A 16,758-nucleotide genomic window follows, 5' to 3' on the forward strand; every position below is an offset into this window, starting at 1 on the left:
CATTCAGAAATACGAATTTGTCAAAAAATTCAAACTGTCATTCATGATAGGAAAAATAACTTTGGCTGACATGGCACTTGGAAGTAACTTGTGCCACAAAAACTTTAAAAGCATGCATTGATAATTTTTTCATCATCCATCCTTGTGGTTTTTTTTACAGCTTTGTAAGCAAAGCAGGCATAAATTGCTGACTATCTTGTGTTCGATGTCTATTATGTTATTTAGGCATGCATATAAACAGTTGTGGTATCTGGTTATGCTGCAGCTTTGCCAAAGTGAACACCCTCATCCAGTAATGTATGATGAACAAATGCATAATTTAAATAAATATTATACTTTACTGATGACATCTTCACTTCTCTGACACCACATCTATCATCACACTATGATGCCCTCTTGTACAGTATGTGTCAGTGGGTCAGTAAGCAGATTTTTGCTTACTGATCTTGGAAGAGATGGGAGGTAAACAATGAGTGTGCTCATCCAGGACTATACTTACTGCAGGCCTCTAATCTGCTTTAAAGCCATGTGGATTTACAGCTGCAGGGACGGCAGTCATCACAACTCAATCCCACATTTCAGCTTTACTTTGAATTCATCCTGACTGACTGATAGATTTAAATGTATTTAACCTGCTTCTACAGCTCCAGCTGAACTGAGCTCAGCCCGGGGTTCATTCACCCTTTTAATTTCTCCCATTTCATATCAGTTGTGACACAGGGGTGCTTGTGAAATTTGTAAATTTTAATTGAAATTCCAGCTTTGTTCTCTTAAGTTTTACATAACAGCTAAATTGCTGCAAAGTGGCTGGTTAATGGCAGTCGAGATGGAAACTTCCTGTGAAGAGCTTGTGCTTTTTAAGCAGATGTACTGATTTTGTAATTAATCACGATGGAACACAAGTAATGACGCTAAACCTCTGAAAGATGAAAGCTCCATTATAATGACAAAGCCTGGGTGAACAGAAGATATAATCATACAGTTGAGTGGGAAAGACGTACACGACATAAGTGTTGCAATATACCCGCACAGCACAGTATATTAGGGTATAATAATGACTTGAAACATACCCTTTGAGTCTTTACCATTTTTATACTACATCTACTACAGCTTCGAAACACATTTTCAGGTTTTCAGAGAGCAATAAGAATACTCTTCCACTCCACTTCTACTGCCATCGCCTATAGGTAGCCAGAGGCTGTGAGGAATTGCTGAGTAGTTTAAATATGCACTTAGAGACAGTCTGGCCTGCCCAACAAAAGTCTAGGTAAAGGGAGAAATGGAGTGGAATTGCTTTTAGGGAGAAGCACTGCTTTAATATTCAGTTATATCAAAAAACAGGTCTGGGTTCCCTTGTTGAGTTATTCACAAAAACATGTTGAAAACACATAATGAAGAGCTCAGAGTGCCCTGGTATGTTTTCTGAGGATGAACCAGCAAGCATCAAACTACAGGCTAAAAGTATATCTGGCTGGGAGGCTTTGAAAGAGGCCCAGGCAGCCCAGTGAACTGTATTGGACCATGAGTTTCAGATGAAAACGTCAGAACTCTGTTCATCTGCCATGTCAAAAGACTTCACACTGTCTCTGCAGGCCATTATTCAGATCCTACTGACGGAGATGAAAGCCTCTGGAACTTGTGATGACTCAGAGCCGTTCCAAAAGACTTCATGAAACTTTGCAGAATTGGCAAAATATCAACCAAAACCCATGTCCCTGTGCCCCCGAAGCTTTCCTCCTCACCTCTGCTCTGTCCCAAGCCAAAATGGGGACAAGATGATAATGACCCAACTGGCAGCCACTCAGCTCTCCCACTGTAGCATCATGAGTGAAAATGAAATTGATTTGAAAATCCTGCATTGGCCCAGGCTGGAACAGAAGGGATTATTGTGCTGATTGTACTAATACTGTGTCCCTGCCCCCATTCTCCCACTCTATCCAATTCTACCCATCATACTCTTCTCTCTTCCCTCTGTTTGTGTCTGTCTTTCTTGGTGAGGGCTCTTTGGCCATCATTCTTCCCTTTTACAATTTTTTCCTTTATCATCCTCGTAAAGAAACGCCCTCTCTTTCTTCTTCTTTCTCTCGTCTGACTTCGTGTTCACTCTGTGAATCAGGTTAAGACAGCGCAGCTGGACAATTCAATGCTGGCAGAGAGAAAGAGAGAGAGGGGGAGAGAGCGATGTAGAGATAGAGGGACTGAGAGATGCCTAGGGAGGCTCTAAACTGTAAAGGAAAAAAAAAAACACTCCGATCTGATGAGCTGTAGAGAAATATAGTGGCCCCCTGGGGGCTGCACATCCCAAATTATGTTGCACTGTTGCCCTCTGCCTGGAAATCCAGAAATTGATCTGTTTTTCCTGTTTTCCTCCCTCCACTTGGAATACAGCCTGGACTGTATTGCCCACAGTATCACCTTACCAAAGCTATGTACTGTCTGTGAAAATGAATATCTGCTCTGTGTCTTCGTCATAACTTAATGTGACAGCAAGAAATGTTGATTACAGGTCAGTTCTATGGGATGGTGGTAAACACTACACACATCTATGTGGGCATGTTTTAACATAGATTTAATTGTGTTTTAAATTTTAAATTACAGTGATATCTATTAGAGTTTATTAACACAGAGTACAGGTAAAATCTCTTGGAGCCTCACAAACTCAGGTAAACAAAGACTCAGAACAATGTGTTACTGTGGCACCAGTTGCCACCTTGATCAAATTCTCTTCGTAAAAACTCCAAAACTTTGCTTGTACCTCGTCATCATTCCATCAGACAATCCACGTTTTAGTCTTTTTATCACATTTTTTTCCTTTTTAGCTGTCATTTTTCTTTTTCTGCTAACTATTATCTATTATGTTAAAAATACATTAATATACATATTTAGGGGTATGATGCCTACACTTTAACCAACCAGTATCGCCAGCCTTGTTACCAGACAAAATGTTGATGTTGCCCTCAATTATATCAAATGACCTATTCAAAAATTCAGTATTGTTCTGTACTGTAAATGCAAATGCAACAGATAATAGTTGATCAAAAAGTATAACCCTAAGAGCAGGAACCTTTTTGGGCTAGAAACTTTGTACAATAGGGCAAGGACCTAGGTTTCTCCTGTGGCAAAGGCATGTCATGTGCTATGATAGTTTGGAATATATAAATATATAAAACATTTGCTTTTACACATATCTTGTCATCATCAATATCATAACTACAATTGGAAAATATCATTTTTAATATAAAAAAGAAACAGCATGACTCTTGGTTTGTGCTGATGATTGTGATTAAAGTTGAAATATACACTATTTTGATTTTAGAGATTCTGTATTACATTAACAAAATATTTTTTTACGGCAGCCTCCAGAGATGACGTACAGATTTACTGTATGCTTTCAATACATGTGTTGTAGGACTGGTACCAGGTGTACTGTGGAAATAAATGATCAGCTTCTCTCACAGTGGGACATACTGGGAATGTTAGCAAATTTCCAACATACCGGGAGGTCTTTGTTTCCATGTTGTAAAAGTGCAGTTCATTGGAGTGTGGCTGATGCACAATGCAGCACTCAAAGATGCATCAGCCATCGGAGTTCAATAGTTGAGGTTTTAATAATGCAAATGAAAATAACTGTACTCACAGTTTTCAGGCATTGTGAAATGTACTGGAACTTGAATTAGACTAACATCGTGTCTTATGTGGTGTCTGAGCCTCTAGCAGATTGCACATACATAATATCTGGCCGACTCTGACTCAAATTAAAGGCAGAGTTCTGGGGGTAAGTTTTGACGAAGATCCTCTGGGGCAAAGCACAAGTGCAGAATCATCTTCCCTGAAAGTAACAAGTCAGGCAGAGTATATTGTCAAAGCGCAGATAATTGACCCAGAGGAGAGCAATCACAGAGACTGCGTCATTAATGCTTTAATAAGCAATTGTCAATTACAAGGGCTTCGCCTGACATTGCAACCTTCCCCTTAAGGCCACTGCATAGTGAGGGACTCAAATAAAGCAATTAAAAAGTAAACTATTGTGAAACAGAAATGCCTTGAAGAAACATGGAGAAACTTTTATTTTTCTTCTCCTCAGATTCTTATTGTGACTTGCTGAGGATGAGAAGAGTTTGATTTCACTTGTTGGCATCATCCTTGTAAAAAACAGGCTAAGTCACCATGGAAGGGGGCTCTGAAGTATGGGGTGTTTTTCAGTGACCTAAATCTTATAGGTCTGAAACACGACTACTGGGATACAGGCCTAGATTTAATATGCTGGGACTTATGTTCATGCTTTCCAGGGGCAAATGTCACTTCAAGCAGATACAAATTTTCAAAACAGTCCCCCTTTAGAGCAAGAAGACAGCTTGGGGACAAATGTAAGACCCAGATAGTCTGTAATCTTTGAACTCAACACAGAGCCATCAGATCATTAAAATAGTAGCAAACTCAGGATGCAGCATGCTTACATGGTTACTTCTAAGTAAAGCATGTTACACAAGACCAACTAGAGATCCTAAGAAAATACAGTATATTACAAAACCTTACCACTCATATGGTTGTGGGTTACTAGAGTTTAATCTCATCAGATGAGCTCTAATTCTTTTCACATGGTGTGAAAATGTTTATCTAAACCAGTCCAACATTGTGACTGTCTAATCCCTTTCAGATTAACCCCCTGATGGCCTGCTTAGGCAAAAGGGTTCAAAGGTTAAGGGTAGCTAAACCTTTACATCTGATGCTGACTTAAAGGAGAACAGGCTACCACAGCATTTCAGTCTTTTAAGACAGAAGACAAGCGAGTGAAAATCAATTTAGATTCACTGATGTTCCCAATAGGAACCAACTGTTGGTGGAAATATCTGTCAATATTTAGTTTGCGTTCACTTTTGGGAGGGAAAATGAGATTCTGTGAACAAAGCATTGTGTCACAACATGCTGAAAGAAATCGGCTATGTTGTGTGTGCCTGCCACAACAAAGTAATGGCCTATATTTGAATGAATCTTAAAATTCAAATGTTTTATTATTAATTCAGCCTGATGTAAATCTAAAGTATTTACGCTATGATCTGTAATGTCTCACTCTTTTGAATGCGTTTTTTAGAATATACCATGCAAGACCGAAGTAATGCATTAAATACTCTCATAAAATAAATTAATCCTGCTGAAATATACACCTCTGAAAGAGGCTTTCACAGTGAGCCACAATAGAGCAGCAAATCAGAAAAATTTAAGAATAAAGGGAAAAGACTTATTTATTCAGCATGATACAGTTCTGGGCCCCTGGTAAAAATACATTTCCTTTCTCATTTCAGTAGCGAGGCCTGCTGCTGTGTGTTCTGTCACAGCGGTTGTTCAGCCACATACTGTTTCTCTACTCCAGCATCTCTCCTCTTGTGCCATGAATGTCACAACTGCAGCCACAGGCTCCACTAAAGGAGCACGGGCCTTATTACGCCCCCTGGTCACCAATATCCCTTCAGCCTTCACAAAACCCCGCTTATGGAATCAGATACACTTTGTAGCTCGACAAATTACTAGCCGACGGCCTCCCACCCCTGCTCAAAGTTCTCACATTTTAGCCTCATGTTTTTTTCTACCCCCTGCCATCCAATTTGTCAGGTGGAAACTGGATGTGAAAAATGGTTGTGTTTTTCAATGGAGCCACGGGGATCTGGGATGCAGTTTATTGTTACATGACTGACAATAAATAACACTGATCACTAATGCCAACAAGATACATTATAAACATTAAATTAATTATGACACTCACTGAGCGATTACCATGGATAATTATTCAAAGATGGTTTATCTGAGATAATGGTAAAATAGTGGACTTAGGATGCAAGTGTTTTCTTGGAAAAGAGAATCTAATTTGGCTCTGGCTGAGTGCAAAGCCTGCCATTACCTTTAAAGGAAACAGACTGACTGGGTGACTAAAAGGCTGAATATAGCAAGGACACAGTCAATTGGATTTGGAAAGTGAAACAAATAGCTGTGACCGGTGGTGAGTTCAACAGTAACTGAGTCAACTGACTAATGTGATCAGCAGATACCTGAATGCATGGCACCTGGTTGCAAGAGAGGGATTTATTCATCGTGTGTGTGTGCGTGTGTGCACACCTATATGGGCAAGCTCAGGGCACATATGAGGAAATGTGGTTGTGTGTATGCAGGCTTTTTGACAGGCTGTGTTAAAAGGTCTATCCCATAATTGCATTCTATATTGTCACACTCATTAGGCAAGGCTGGGTGGTGGTACTGTAAATACACCATGGAAGTGCAGAGAGGACACAGACAGAGTGAGGGAGAGAGAAAAAAATCAATGTGATTGAGTGTTTTGTGTGCAGCCTATTATACCCCTGGACTTCCCTACAGTGCATCCCATTTTGAGAGAGGGGGGCTGGCGGAGGTAAAGCACCTTGTTTACAAAAACCAACCAAATCCCCTTGCATTTATAGCCTGCCACAAACACATGGCTCCGATCACGTGGTCACTGACATCTGCCCAGCAGTATCACAATACCACAGAGTTGACAGCTTGCATTGTCTAGGAAGAGATTAAGTGGGACGCGAGGCTATTATACACAGAAACTGACTCCACTTAACAGACAAAACTGGATTTGGAGAATGGAGCTTTAAATTCATGGGACTGCAAATAGGGATGTATAGCAAAGGAGTTTAAATTAACGTCATTTTGACACTGATGGTACTTCGCCTACTTGTCCCCTACAGGCTGCAGTTAATCTTGACGAAACACCCCACAGTAATTCGTAAAATCTAAACAAAACTGCACAGTTCTCTGTCGCCCCGGATCATTCTCTTATCTGCGTCTAGAATCATTAATCCACAGACCAACAGCGTCTCCGGACACCGTGACGCACTTCGGCTTATCAAGAGGGAGTAAAACACAGGAGCTTCGATGCTCTGTGCGTCATGACAGCGAAGGCGTTAGAGCTTTTTGTAAATCCCCCAGGAGAACGATGTTATATCACTGCAAAATTAATTCCATATAGGAATAGGGCATAGGGGGTGAGATGATCGAGCATTAGACATATCGTCAGGACTGGTTGGTGGGATAAAAGTTGGGAACCTAAGCAAAGCAACTCCCATCCGAGCACTTCCCATCACCGTGTGCTTCTTTGTAATCGTGTGGAAAATATAAATCGAAAAAAAAAAATCGTCAGGGATTAATCAAAATGATCTTCCTCAACAAACTAACGCAGGACATAAAGTGCTCACATTTGTTACTGCGAGCTGTAGCACGCAGCTCGCGGGGAGAATGCTGCTGTGCATCCGGAGGGAGACGGGATGAGAGGAAAGTTGGAAGATGACTCTTACCTTATAATCGCTGTGTCGCCCTGGCGGATGGTGATGTTGTCGGTGGCCCGCTGCATATCCACGCTCCGGACGGGGAATCCTGTGGGGATAAGACACAGCAGTCTGAAAAAAGAAGCCTGCAATTGCCTCCAACACGATTTGCGTCCGACTTGCATTTTAAAGCACAAGAGCGCGCTTTTCGGGAGCTATAGATCCAAGGGTAAAAAAAAGGGGGAGCGGAAGAAGAGTAGTTGTCCAGACTTCTCGGAAAACCTTTAGGTCCAAAGCAGTCCGGAAAGGGATGGGTGATACGGGTTTCCTAAAAGAATTTTAGGTACGGTGTCGGGGTCCTTGCTCTATAGTCCAGTGACGCGTAATGCTCTCCGCGTAAAGGGACGGCGCAGCCAGCAACGGCGATGGACAGAGGCTGGCTTCTGTTCCGAGTCTGTGAAAATCGCCCCCCACCATCTCTCTCTCTCTCTCTCTCTCTCTCTCTCTCTCTCTCTCTCTCTCTCTCTCTCTCTCTCTCTCTCAGATTATCCAGCTGCCTGGCTGTGATGCTCCCCTTATTGGTTGTCAGGACAACAGCACCACCTGAGGTCCCTTTCAGTGAGACACAACTGAGTGAGGACTGAGGAATAGGGGTGAAAGAAGTGGTGGAAAAAAAGAGACAAAACAGTGGCCCAGGGGGATAGCAATGCTGAAAGCCACCCATCCTTGCCAGGTCCACAGATGATAATCATACACAACTGTGCTCTTACCTCTCTGGAGGTGAAGCCAAGCAGAAAGACGTGTTCTCGGCAGGGATCACTACAGTATCACCTTATCATTAGTCTTCAAACAAACTGTATGCTCACAAGTGGCAGTGGCCCCCAAACATTTTCATGCCAAGCAGATTTGCACTGGACCATGAACCCTCCAGTGGGTAAGACTTTCTGTAGTTAATTATGATTTAGTATGGGAATTTTAATGTGCTGTTAGTTAGCGAGCAGTGAAACCTGTCATAAAAAAAAAAACATTATCTACATGAAACATATTCTATTCTGTTTAATCTGACTATGTTACATTCTTCCCTTTTACAGCAGAATGAATTAAAGAGAGAGAGGAAAAACAGATCCAAGAACGCAAACACTCTGTTGACCATGAACAGGGCGAAGCTCAGCTGTGAATAGCTTAACCAGACGTAATCACCTCTTGTCTAGACTGCCAGGACTGCCATGAGGCTGTAGCTCAGTAGGTAATTACATCCACTTTCAACCTAAGCAAGGACACAAGTTTTGTAGGTGTGCGCCTTCCAATTCAACAGAAGTGTGAATATGGAATGAGCTTCTAATTTCACCACTTGCCAATCAAGCACCAGCTTAATAGGCCATGATCTAATGCTCATTTGGCGATGTGCTTAATGAACTGCAGAGTAACAATTTAGGCAGTGCATTTAGCATTTTATTTGATTCAGGAAATACATTAATACTAATGCGAATTGTTGTCATTCGTTGCACAGTGTGGTGTCTCTGGGGGTATTTGGTTCATAATTTACAAACAGACACACAACTAAGTTTAAGTCTAGTACTCAAACTCTGCATATGGATACAAGCACAGGACATGGTAAGGATATATGACGTGACTGTAGAATGATTAGATGATGTTAACATTGCACAAACTTGCGTGATCACCCCCCTCCACCTTATCTCTAAATATAATGCAATTGTTCTGGCGCACATACAACGAGGCGTAATCCTGTTCTGAGCACCAGCACTCTGATTGAACCGCTGCGAGGCAGTGTGGTTAAGTCTTATTTCCAGCATCAGCAGATTTTAAGCACCAGATCAGACGCTTTTACAGCCGCCCCTCCAGCAGCTGTAGCCTACTGTGACATGTAGGCTTTTTAGCTAGAATAGAGAAAATGGAAGTACACACGGATGAAAAGGAATTGCAGTGAGGTAATTGATATTGGGCAGTGTCTGGATGTGTTAATGTTAGTGCACTAGTTAACGAGCACTAAAATGTTTTCAGCGAGGGATCCTTGCAGAGCTGCTCCCTATTTGGCCCTTAATAATCAGTGCCTGTTACCATTTCCTCAAAGCTTCTGGAGGTTTTAGCTATCTTGGAGATTGCGCAGTTTATGAAAGAGCATATGTATTAAGACCACTTTAAAAGGGACTACTGGGCTCTGAAAAGGAGAGAAGAGGCGCTCCTTCGCATACAGATTTATACAGGAATAACTCCCAAGAGGCTCTTAGCTATATTTTTAGTTAAAAATTCTGAAAAGTCTGTCTGAGAGTGTGTGTGTGTGTAATAAGTAGAACTCTGTCTTGTATGGCAAAGAGATAGAGGAGGGGAGGCCAGGGACATAGCAGCTTTAACCAATTCCAAACAAAAGGCCAGTGATCCCTCGCTCTACCCCACCCTGGAGAACACACACAGACAAACTGCGTGCTGGAAGACAGAGGGGTTATTACCATGCTACTGGGATGCTCTCGGTTGGGTGGTGTTGTGGTTAAGACAGCAGAACCGGTCATATATTTTGCTGCAGTGTACACAATAGAATATATACATAATATACTGTAAGTAAATACAACAATACATGTGTAGAAACATGTGTACCATTCAGGGAACAGTTACAGGTTAGCTGGTAGCATTGAAAACTTCTCAATACCTTCCATTTGAAGAAAGTTGACAGCCAAATAAATAGAAGATGACACACAAGAAGCACAGACGTAAAATTCCTTTAGTATTGAATTTGTCTAACTGGTGATATATACAGCACATTTCGTTCTTTGAACCACCTCCTTTTTTGTCTAAATAATTCAGGAATGATGACAGGCGAATTATTACAGTATGTGGTGCATATATACTGTACTGTACACTGAGACAGCGATCATTTTAAGGACAATAACAGTGCTAATGCATGATACAGTGAAGAGAAATACACAGTAATTGGCATCTTCTATGATAAGTACTGCAGTCTGTGACAGATAAATGATGAAACAACAACGGTATAAGGGAATTAATGTCTTTGAAAGGGAAAGCAGAACATGATCTATTATTCAACTCTGCGTGGTTCAACTAAAGAAGGTGATAGCAAAGAACGCCCCAGGAAGCGATTTTATTGAAACTCACCAGAGACTAATGTAATATAACTAGAAATCATGTCCCTGCTTCTTCACACTTGGCATCAGGGTGATCACACTGCATTGTAAATTATGCTGAAGCTGGTGCTTGCTTAGAGGCTGGATTCAGACCTGCAAGTGTTTCCAATATTTGTTAGCAATATGTGACTCAGCCTTTTGTCATTTTTTGACACAAGGTCTGCATCAAAGAACAGTCGCTATAGAGTGATTTTTATTAATACACATTATGAGGTGCCCTGGCTTTTTCTCCATCTCATTGGTCATAATGACTCTGGCAGAGCGACTCTGCATGGCCCCACTGATCAAAGAGGAAGAACTCCGAACAGCAGAAAGAAATATAGTGACTCTGATGGAAAGAGAGAAAAGCCACTCTTAAAACTGAATTCATATGTACTATCCATCCATCCATTTTCTACCGCTTGGTCCCCGTTAGGGGGTCGCGGGTGACTGGAGCCTATCCCAGTGACTTTGGGCCTTAGGCAGGGCACACCCTGGACAGTGGCCAACTCGTCGCAGGGCGAACACAGACACAGACAAGGACAGACAACCATTCACTCACACATTCATTCAATACGGGCAATTTAGAGTTATCAATTAACCTAAACATGCATGTCTTTGGACGGTGGGAGGAAGCCGGAGAACCCGGAGAGAACCCACGGTAACACGGGGATGCAGACTCCACCCAGAGAGATTGTGTGATGTTGGTCCGGTCCGGGAATCGAACCCACGAACCCACGATCTCCTTATTGGGAGGCAGGAGCTGTAGCCGCTCTGCCACCGTGCACCCCATATGTACTATTCCTATGATATTATTTTATTTTAACATTTGCAAATGTTAAAATAAAGACACCAGACAAATAAGGCTTCAAAAACCAAATGGCACCTGCTGTGTTGATTCAGATCCTGAATGCCTCATAGAGTTTGTATGTTTCTGAATAACCCTTTCTTTTACGATCACAATAAAATTTAATATTGTACACAAAATCTAGGTCCAAAAAACTTTCTTTCTGGGGAGAATGCATAGCTAATAAGTATAAGTATAACTAATGATCTCATAATGCAGACATTCCAGTTTCATGCTGTGTTAAGATGCATGCCTCTTGATGTTATTACAGTATTACAGTATAAGAATAGAGCATCACAATCGGTTACAATCATTTGCTTTAAAGTCTAATTCAAGTAAGCTACAGCCAGCATGTGATGCATGTTTTATATCTATTGTTCTGTGTACTTATGAACTACGCTACATAATTTGCTATTGTGTATTTCAAGTCATGCTCGTTCTTGTCAACCATCAAGAAACACCAATGATGTACATCAGTAAGGCTTACTGCAGTCTTTCTTGTTCAATAAAGCAGATATAATCATGCACTGTCAGAGTGACAATTGCTGCACATTATTTTATAGCACCATACCATGACCTGGATTTCATCAGTATTACCTGAATTCATCATCACTGCCTAGATTTAATCATTTGCCGTTTCTCTCTGTAACAGTTTTGTCATCCAGACACTTACTGTAGGTTATGTACTTATTTAAAATGATCCTTACAGAAAGATATACAGTATGCTCATGGCAAGGCTTTCTTGCAAGGGGCACTCCACTGATTTTAGACATTAAAATCAGTTTACTTATCATGGCTAGTATTACTCAGTCTGTGAAAACAGTTGCATAATATCTTCTGTGGCTCTGGAGGAGCTTTGTCAAGTTTGTGAAAACTACCCTGATGATGTCATAGTGATGTCATCAGGGTTATCTCTGCTTGCTATTTCTGCTTATAAATAGTTTTTTCCCAATTTGAAATTGACTCTATGGAAGGACGCTATCAAGTTGCATTATTGGAAGCATAGGATCCAGTGTTTTTGGAGCTTGACCTATACTAAGAACTAAAAGTCATGATATCTCAGCCTCTGTTGAATCGATTATTTTTTAAAGCGGCCTCTTGCAAGTCCCCCATCTTTATGGAAATGCAATACTAAATCAGTAGAGTACTGCGTTAAAGAATAACAGTGTGCCACAGTCATACTGACAGATAAATTGGTGTTGTATTTCTCACTGTGACTGGTCCACTGTGCCTACACCTAAAGTACCAGCAGGTATTGCACGTAAGGGTTCACAACGGTAAATTAACACTCAAGGTCAGGCCAGCTTGAGGACTGGCGTATTTAACTGGTTGTTAGCATAAGCTCCATATCGCATATGCCTACTAAAAGCAAGCATTTCTGCTTGTTTGAGTATACAAACAAGTTCTGTGCAGTCGGGAGGAAGCAGAAACTTGCTACTTGTTACTTGTCTATTGACATTGTTGGTCAAGTAAAACCAAAGTATAAAAACACTGCATTTTTGTCTTAGATTTTTTTTTTTTTGGCTCATCTTTGAGGAAAGTTTCTCTTGTCACAGACATCATCATGACTTGCGCACAAAAGCAGGCAACAGAATTCATAAAAAAATTTGTCTGCCAGTAAATGTATCAAATATTGCATTGACTGTTAAACTGCTGTCAAATATCACACCGGGTGCAAATTGCAGATTCAAAGTCTGTTCAATTAATAATGTCCACATATGGAAGTCACAGTAGGAGGAGACAAAGTGGAGGGGGGAGAAAGAGTGCACAGTTTAATCATGCATGCACACACAAAAAAACACAATCAGTCACATGATATTGACCCATTGCAGGCAGTGGTGTTTTATTTGGGACAGTGAGCAACAGGGCTGCGAACATGGAGAATTTGATTTCAAGTATTGTGCCAGTGCAAAGGCCAACAGCAAACCTCACGGCAGCAAAAGGAAAGTGGAGCACAAACTTCCAGCCGCCCAGTCAGGCACTCAGCAATAGCAGCATCTCTGGCTCACTTATGCAGTATGCTTGCGCTCTGACAACATGTAATAAAATGTGAAGTAATCAATAAAGTCCTCTGTGGGTTTATATTGAGAAGTAATTTTCGCTGACTGAAATAAAGTTTCAACTCCATTAACTGACTGAGCTGCAGTCTCTCGGAGGCCCAAAGGAGAAAACTAAATTTTGTTTAGTGAAAATTCTCTCTGTAGTTCTTCCAAATTCCAATGAAGGATGAAAATAAACTGCTATAACTGGAAACATTTGCATTTATTAACTAATGATCTTACAAATAAGCCATTAATTCAAAAATTATTTTTTCCTTTCATTGTATTTTTTTCCGTCCGGTATTTTGATTGAGTAGGTGTTGGGTGTTTTGGGTTTTTAAATGTGTGTCATTTTGGAATAAACCTACTCGTAGGTGAATTTTGTTTCAAGATGTATTCTCCATCTTTGGGTCCCAGATCAATACTGGCCTATGAAACGCAAACACCAGAAAAGTTTCAACACGAGGAGGATCTATAATGGGATTCCGATTCTTCATCCACCTCCATTGTGCACTAGCTAACCTCTCCATGAAAGATCAAGATCAATGAGCCAGGCTTGCCCCTCGGATCCTTGTTTTTTTTTTTTTTTTTATTTTCCAAGCCAAATATGCTCTGTGTCAAACTAAAGTAGGCTGCATTAGTAAAACATGCCCACACACACACTTACAGTAAGTGTGTGTGCATGTGTGTGTATGGGACAAACACACTGAGACAAGAAATAAAAAGGGAACAAGTTTTCTTCTCTTTATAAAAAAGGAGTGCATGCATAATTTGCCCTGGCATTCCTATCAAAACCTGAGTCTTGGCAGCAAAATGCATGATACGAAGGAAAAAGAATACCCAGCAACATACTCAGCAGTATAATGTATCACCACCAACACACTGACACACACACACACACACACACACACACACCACACACACACACGCAACATAACGCACTTTGGCCTGAAGCCTTGCTCTCCATCCGTCTTTCTCTGTCAGCAGAAACATAAAATAAGGCAAAACTTTGGCACAAAGCTTGGTACATTGTAGACAATGTGCTAAAGTGATAGCTCTAAGTTTAGAGAGAAAAAAGACATTGTGAACACTGCAGTAAATCTTTGTTTCTATCCATTCAAATTCAACCAATTTACCAGCATGTAGGCTGCTAACTGAATGATCTATCTCTGACTGAACATTTATTCATCACAGCAGGTGCATAAAGTGACAAATGATCATCTATGGGTTTTTGTTTTGTTGCTGACAGTATAGTAAAGAGAGACAGGAAAGCCAGGGGAGAGAGAGGGAAATTACATGCAGCAAAGGGCCTGGGCCGGACTCGAACCCGCGCTGCTGCGGTAAGGACTCAGCCTTGATGCATGGTACGCGGTCTACAAGATGAGCTACCAGGGCGCCCCACCTATGGTTTTTAAAGTCTTTTTTTCCCCTGCTTTTGGTTAGATTAACATCTGAGTAATGTGTTCTGCATTCCCAAAGAAGCCTGTTTATACTGGCTTAACGCCTACCTGCAGAGGCTGCCAACACACTTCAAAGGACACATTGAGCATAAAAAGCACTCCAAAAGCCACATTTCAGGGCTCCTTTGCATAAACATGTAACCTTGACAAAGTTTAAGCTGGCCTGTGAGTGATTTTGTGTGTGATCAGACGTCTAACTGAACTGCAGTTCTGATGTTGTTATCTTTGTGCAGACCTGTGTGCTGGTTTATATGTGAACTGAGCAAGGCTGGATGTTGAAGACTGATTTCCTTCCACAAGCATTAGATGGTGTATTCTGTGTGTTCCCGAGATCCATAGGCCAAACCTATGCTGCGTTATGTGATCATACTGTATCTAAACGGTCGTTTTCTCTTCTGCGTATACATTCTGTCAGATTAAGTGTTTGGATTATCTCACAAACAGCAGTGTGTTTTCTATTTGGTTTTCCTTCTTGCCTGGAACTTTTCATCAATATGTGCTTTGCAAAAAGCTGTTGTGGTCCAAGCCACACTTCAAATATTTCATGCAGTCTCACAATCTGCAAGGATCACAAACTTGTATCCGCACACCTTCCCAAACAACACCATAATCCTGAGGTATATTAAGCAGCATGCTGCAACTTTCGTTTCTGTTTGTTTCCAGCTCATTCACACCACGCAACAGCTTCTGACTTTGAGTTGGTTCATTTCATTCAGAGTTGAAATACAAAATGCAGTGGCCAGCAAAAATCACTGAATAGCATTCGTAGATGAGGTAGCATTCCATACAGACATGTGCTATAGATTTACAGTACTTATAAATAGTATGAATAGCATACGTCAAAAGTGATATTTGAATAATAAATTATCTGCTATCTCAGCCTCGGATTGTTTCATCAGTCCTCTGCTCTTGCAGTATAATCCAGGAAAAAAGGGATTGCAATTGCATCTTCTATGGGTCAATTGGCAATGACTCACAGTATGATTGTCATACTGCAGTTCACACATCTGTAAATTGCCAAAGTTTGACCTCAGCTTTCAGCACCTGTACATTACCCCCACCACACCACCACCACCACCACCACCACCACCACCACACACACACACACAGAACATCCCCTCAATCTTCTTGTAGAAGAAATGCTCTGAGTTGGGCCCAGAGGGTCATCCCTCCTCTTGCTATTCAGTTCTATTAGAGAGTTCAGGCACAGAGAGAGCGTGCTGAGGAGGATTGGTTTAGCTGCAGCTGTAATGTTCAAGGTGAAAACCTACAGGGGAACACGATGAATTCTTTCCAGAAGTACAAGGATGTCTGATAGATCGAAGAAGCTTGTCCTTGTGAACACAAAGCAACTGTATGAGTCTGTGGAAGACTAAGTCCATGCAAACCATCACGTAACCCCTCTTCACTTAAGTTGTTGTTTCTCTGTGTAACTCATCTGCTAAATTATAGGATGCATTGCAAGAAGTGATGGATGACTAATTAAGACTTTCAGAGTATGCACACAAACCAAATGACTCTGAGGACTGTCTACATAAATTAAAAGCAATGGTGTGAAATTGCCTCATTCATGCACAGATTTATTCTTTTTAATTAAATCTTATAAACCTAAAGGGATATTTCAGATATTTTGACATATGGTAGACATATGGTATGGAGTTATTTGCTGATAGTGATATTGATATAAACTACAGATTGTTTTATTGTTTGTTATCCCACTGAGATGACTGATGGACAGGAATTAACAGCAGTAGATGTGGCCAATTAACAAAAACATTTTAATTAGAAGAACACAGCAAAAACATTCTCGAGCACCCAGGAAGCAGAACCCCACCAAAGCTGCACAATCCTTTAAATGTGTTTTTGTGGTAAGGTGATGATTGATTTTCCATCAAACCCTTTATGGCGATAGACATACTGATTTTTGGAGAGTACTTACAGTAAATCCTTGAAGCATTATTACTTTGAACAACATTT

General features: G+C 40.9%; 1 protein-coding gene across 5 annotated transcripts in view; it reads right to left on the reverse strand.

Annotated features, from left to right (window-relative positions):
* The window catches only part of LOC122878537 (limbic system associated membrane protein), a 455,066-nt gene that overhangs the window by 189,515 nt on the left and 248,793 nt on the right, over positions 1-16,758 (reverse strand). For 4 of the 5 annotated variants that reach the window (XM_044201386.1, XM_044201387.1, XM_044201389.1 and 1 more), the window contains exon 2: positions 7,329-7,407. In XM_044201386.1, the coding sequence (XP_044057321.1) occupies positions 7,329-7,407 (79 nt within the window). Of the gene's footprint in view, positions 1-7,328; positions 7,782-16,758 lie in introns of those variants that run through there. The other variant, XM_044201384.1, reaches the window with a different exon arrangement.

Source organism: Siniperca chuatsi, linkage group LG7 (assembly GCF_020085105.1).
Source record: "Siniperca chuatsi isolate FFG_IHB_CAS linkage group LG7, ASM2008510v1, whole genome shotgun sequence".
NCBI classification, from domain to species: domain Eukaryota; kingdom Metazoa; phylum Chordata; class Actinopteri; order Centrarchiformes; family Sinipercidae; genus Siniperca; species Siniperca chuatsi.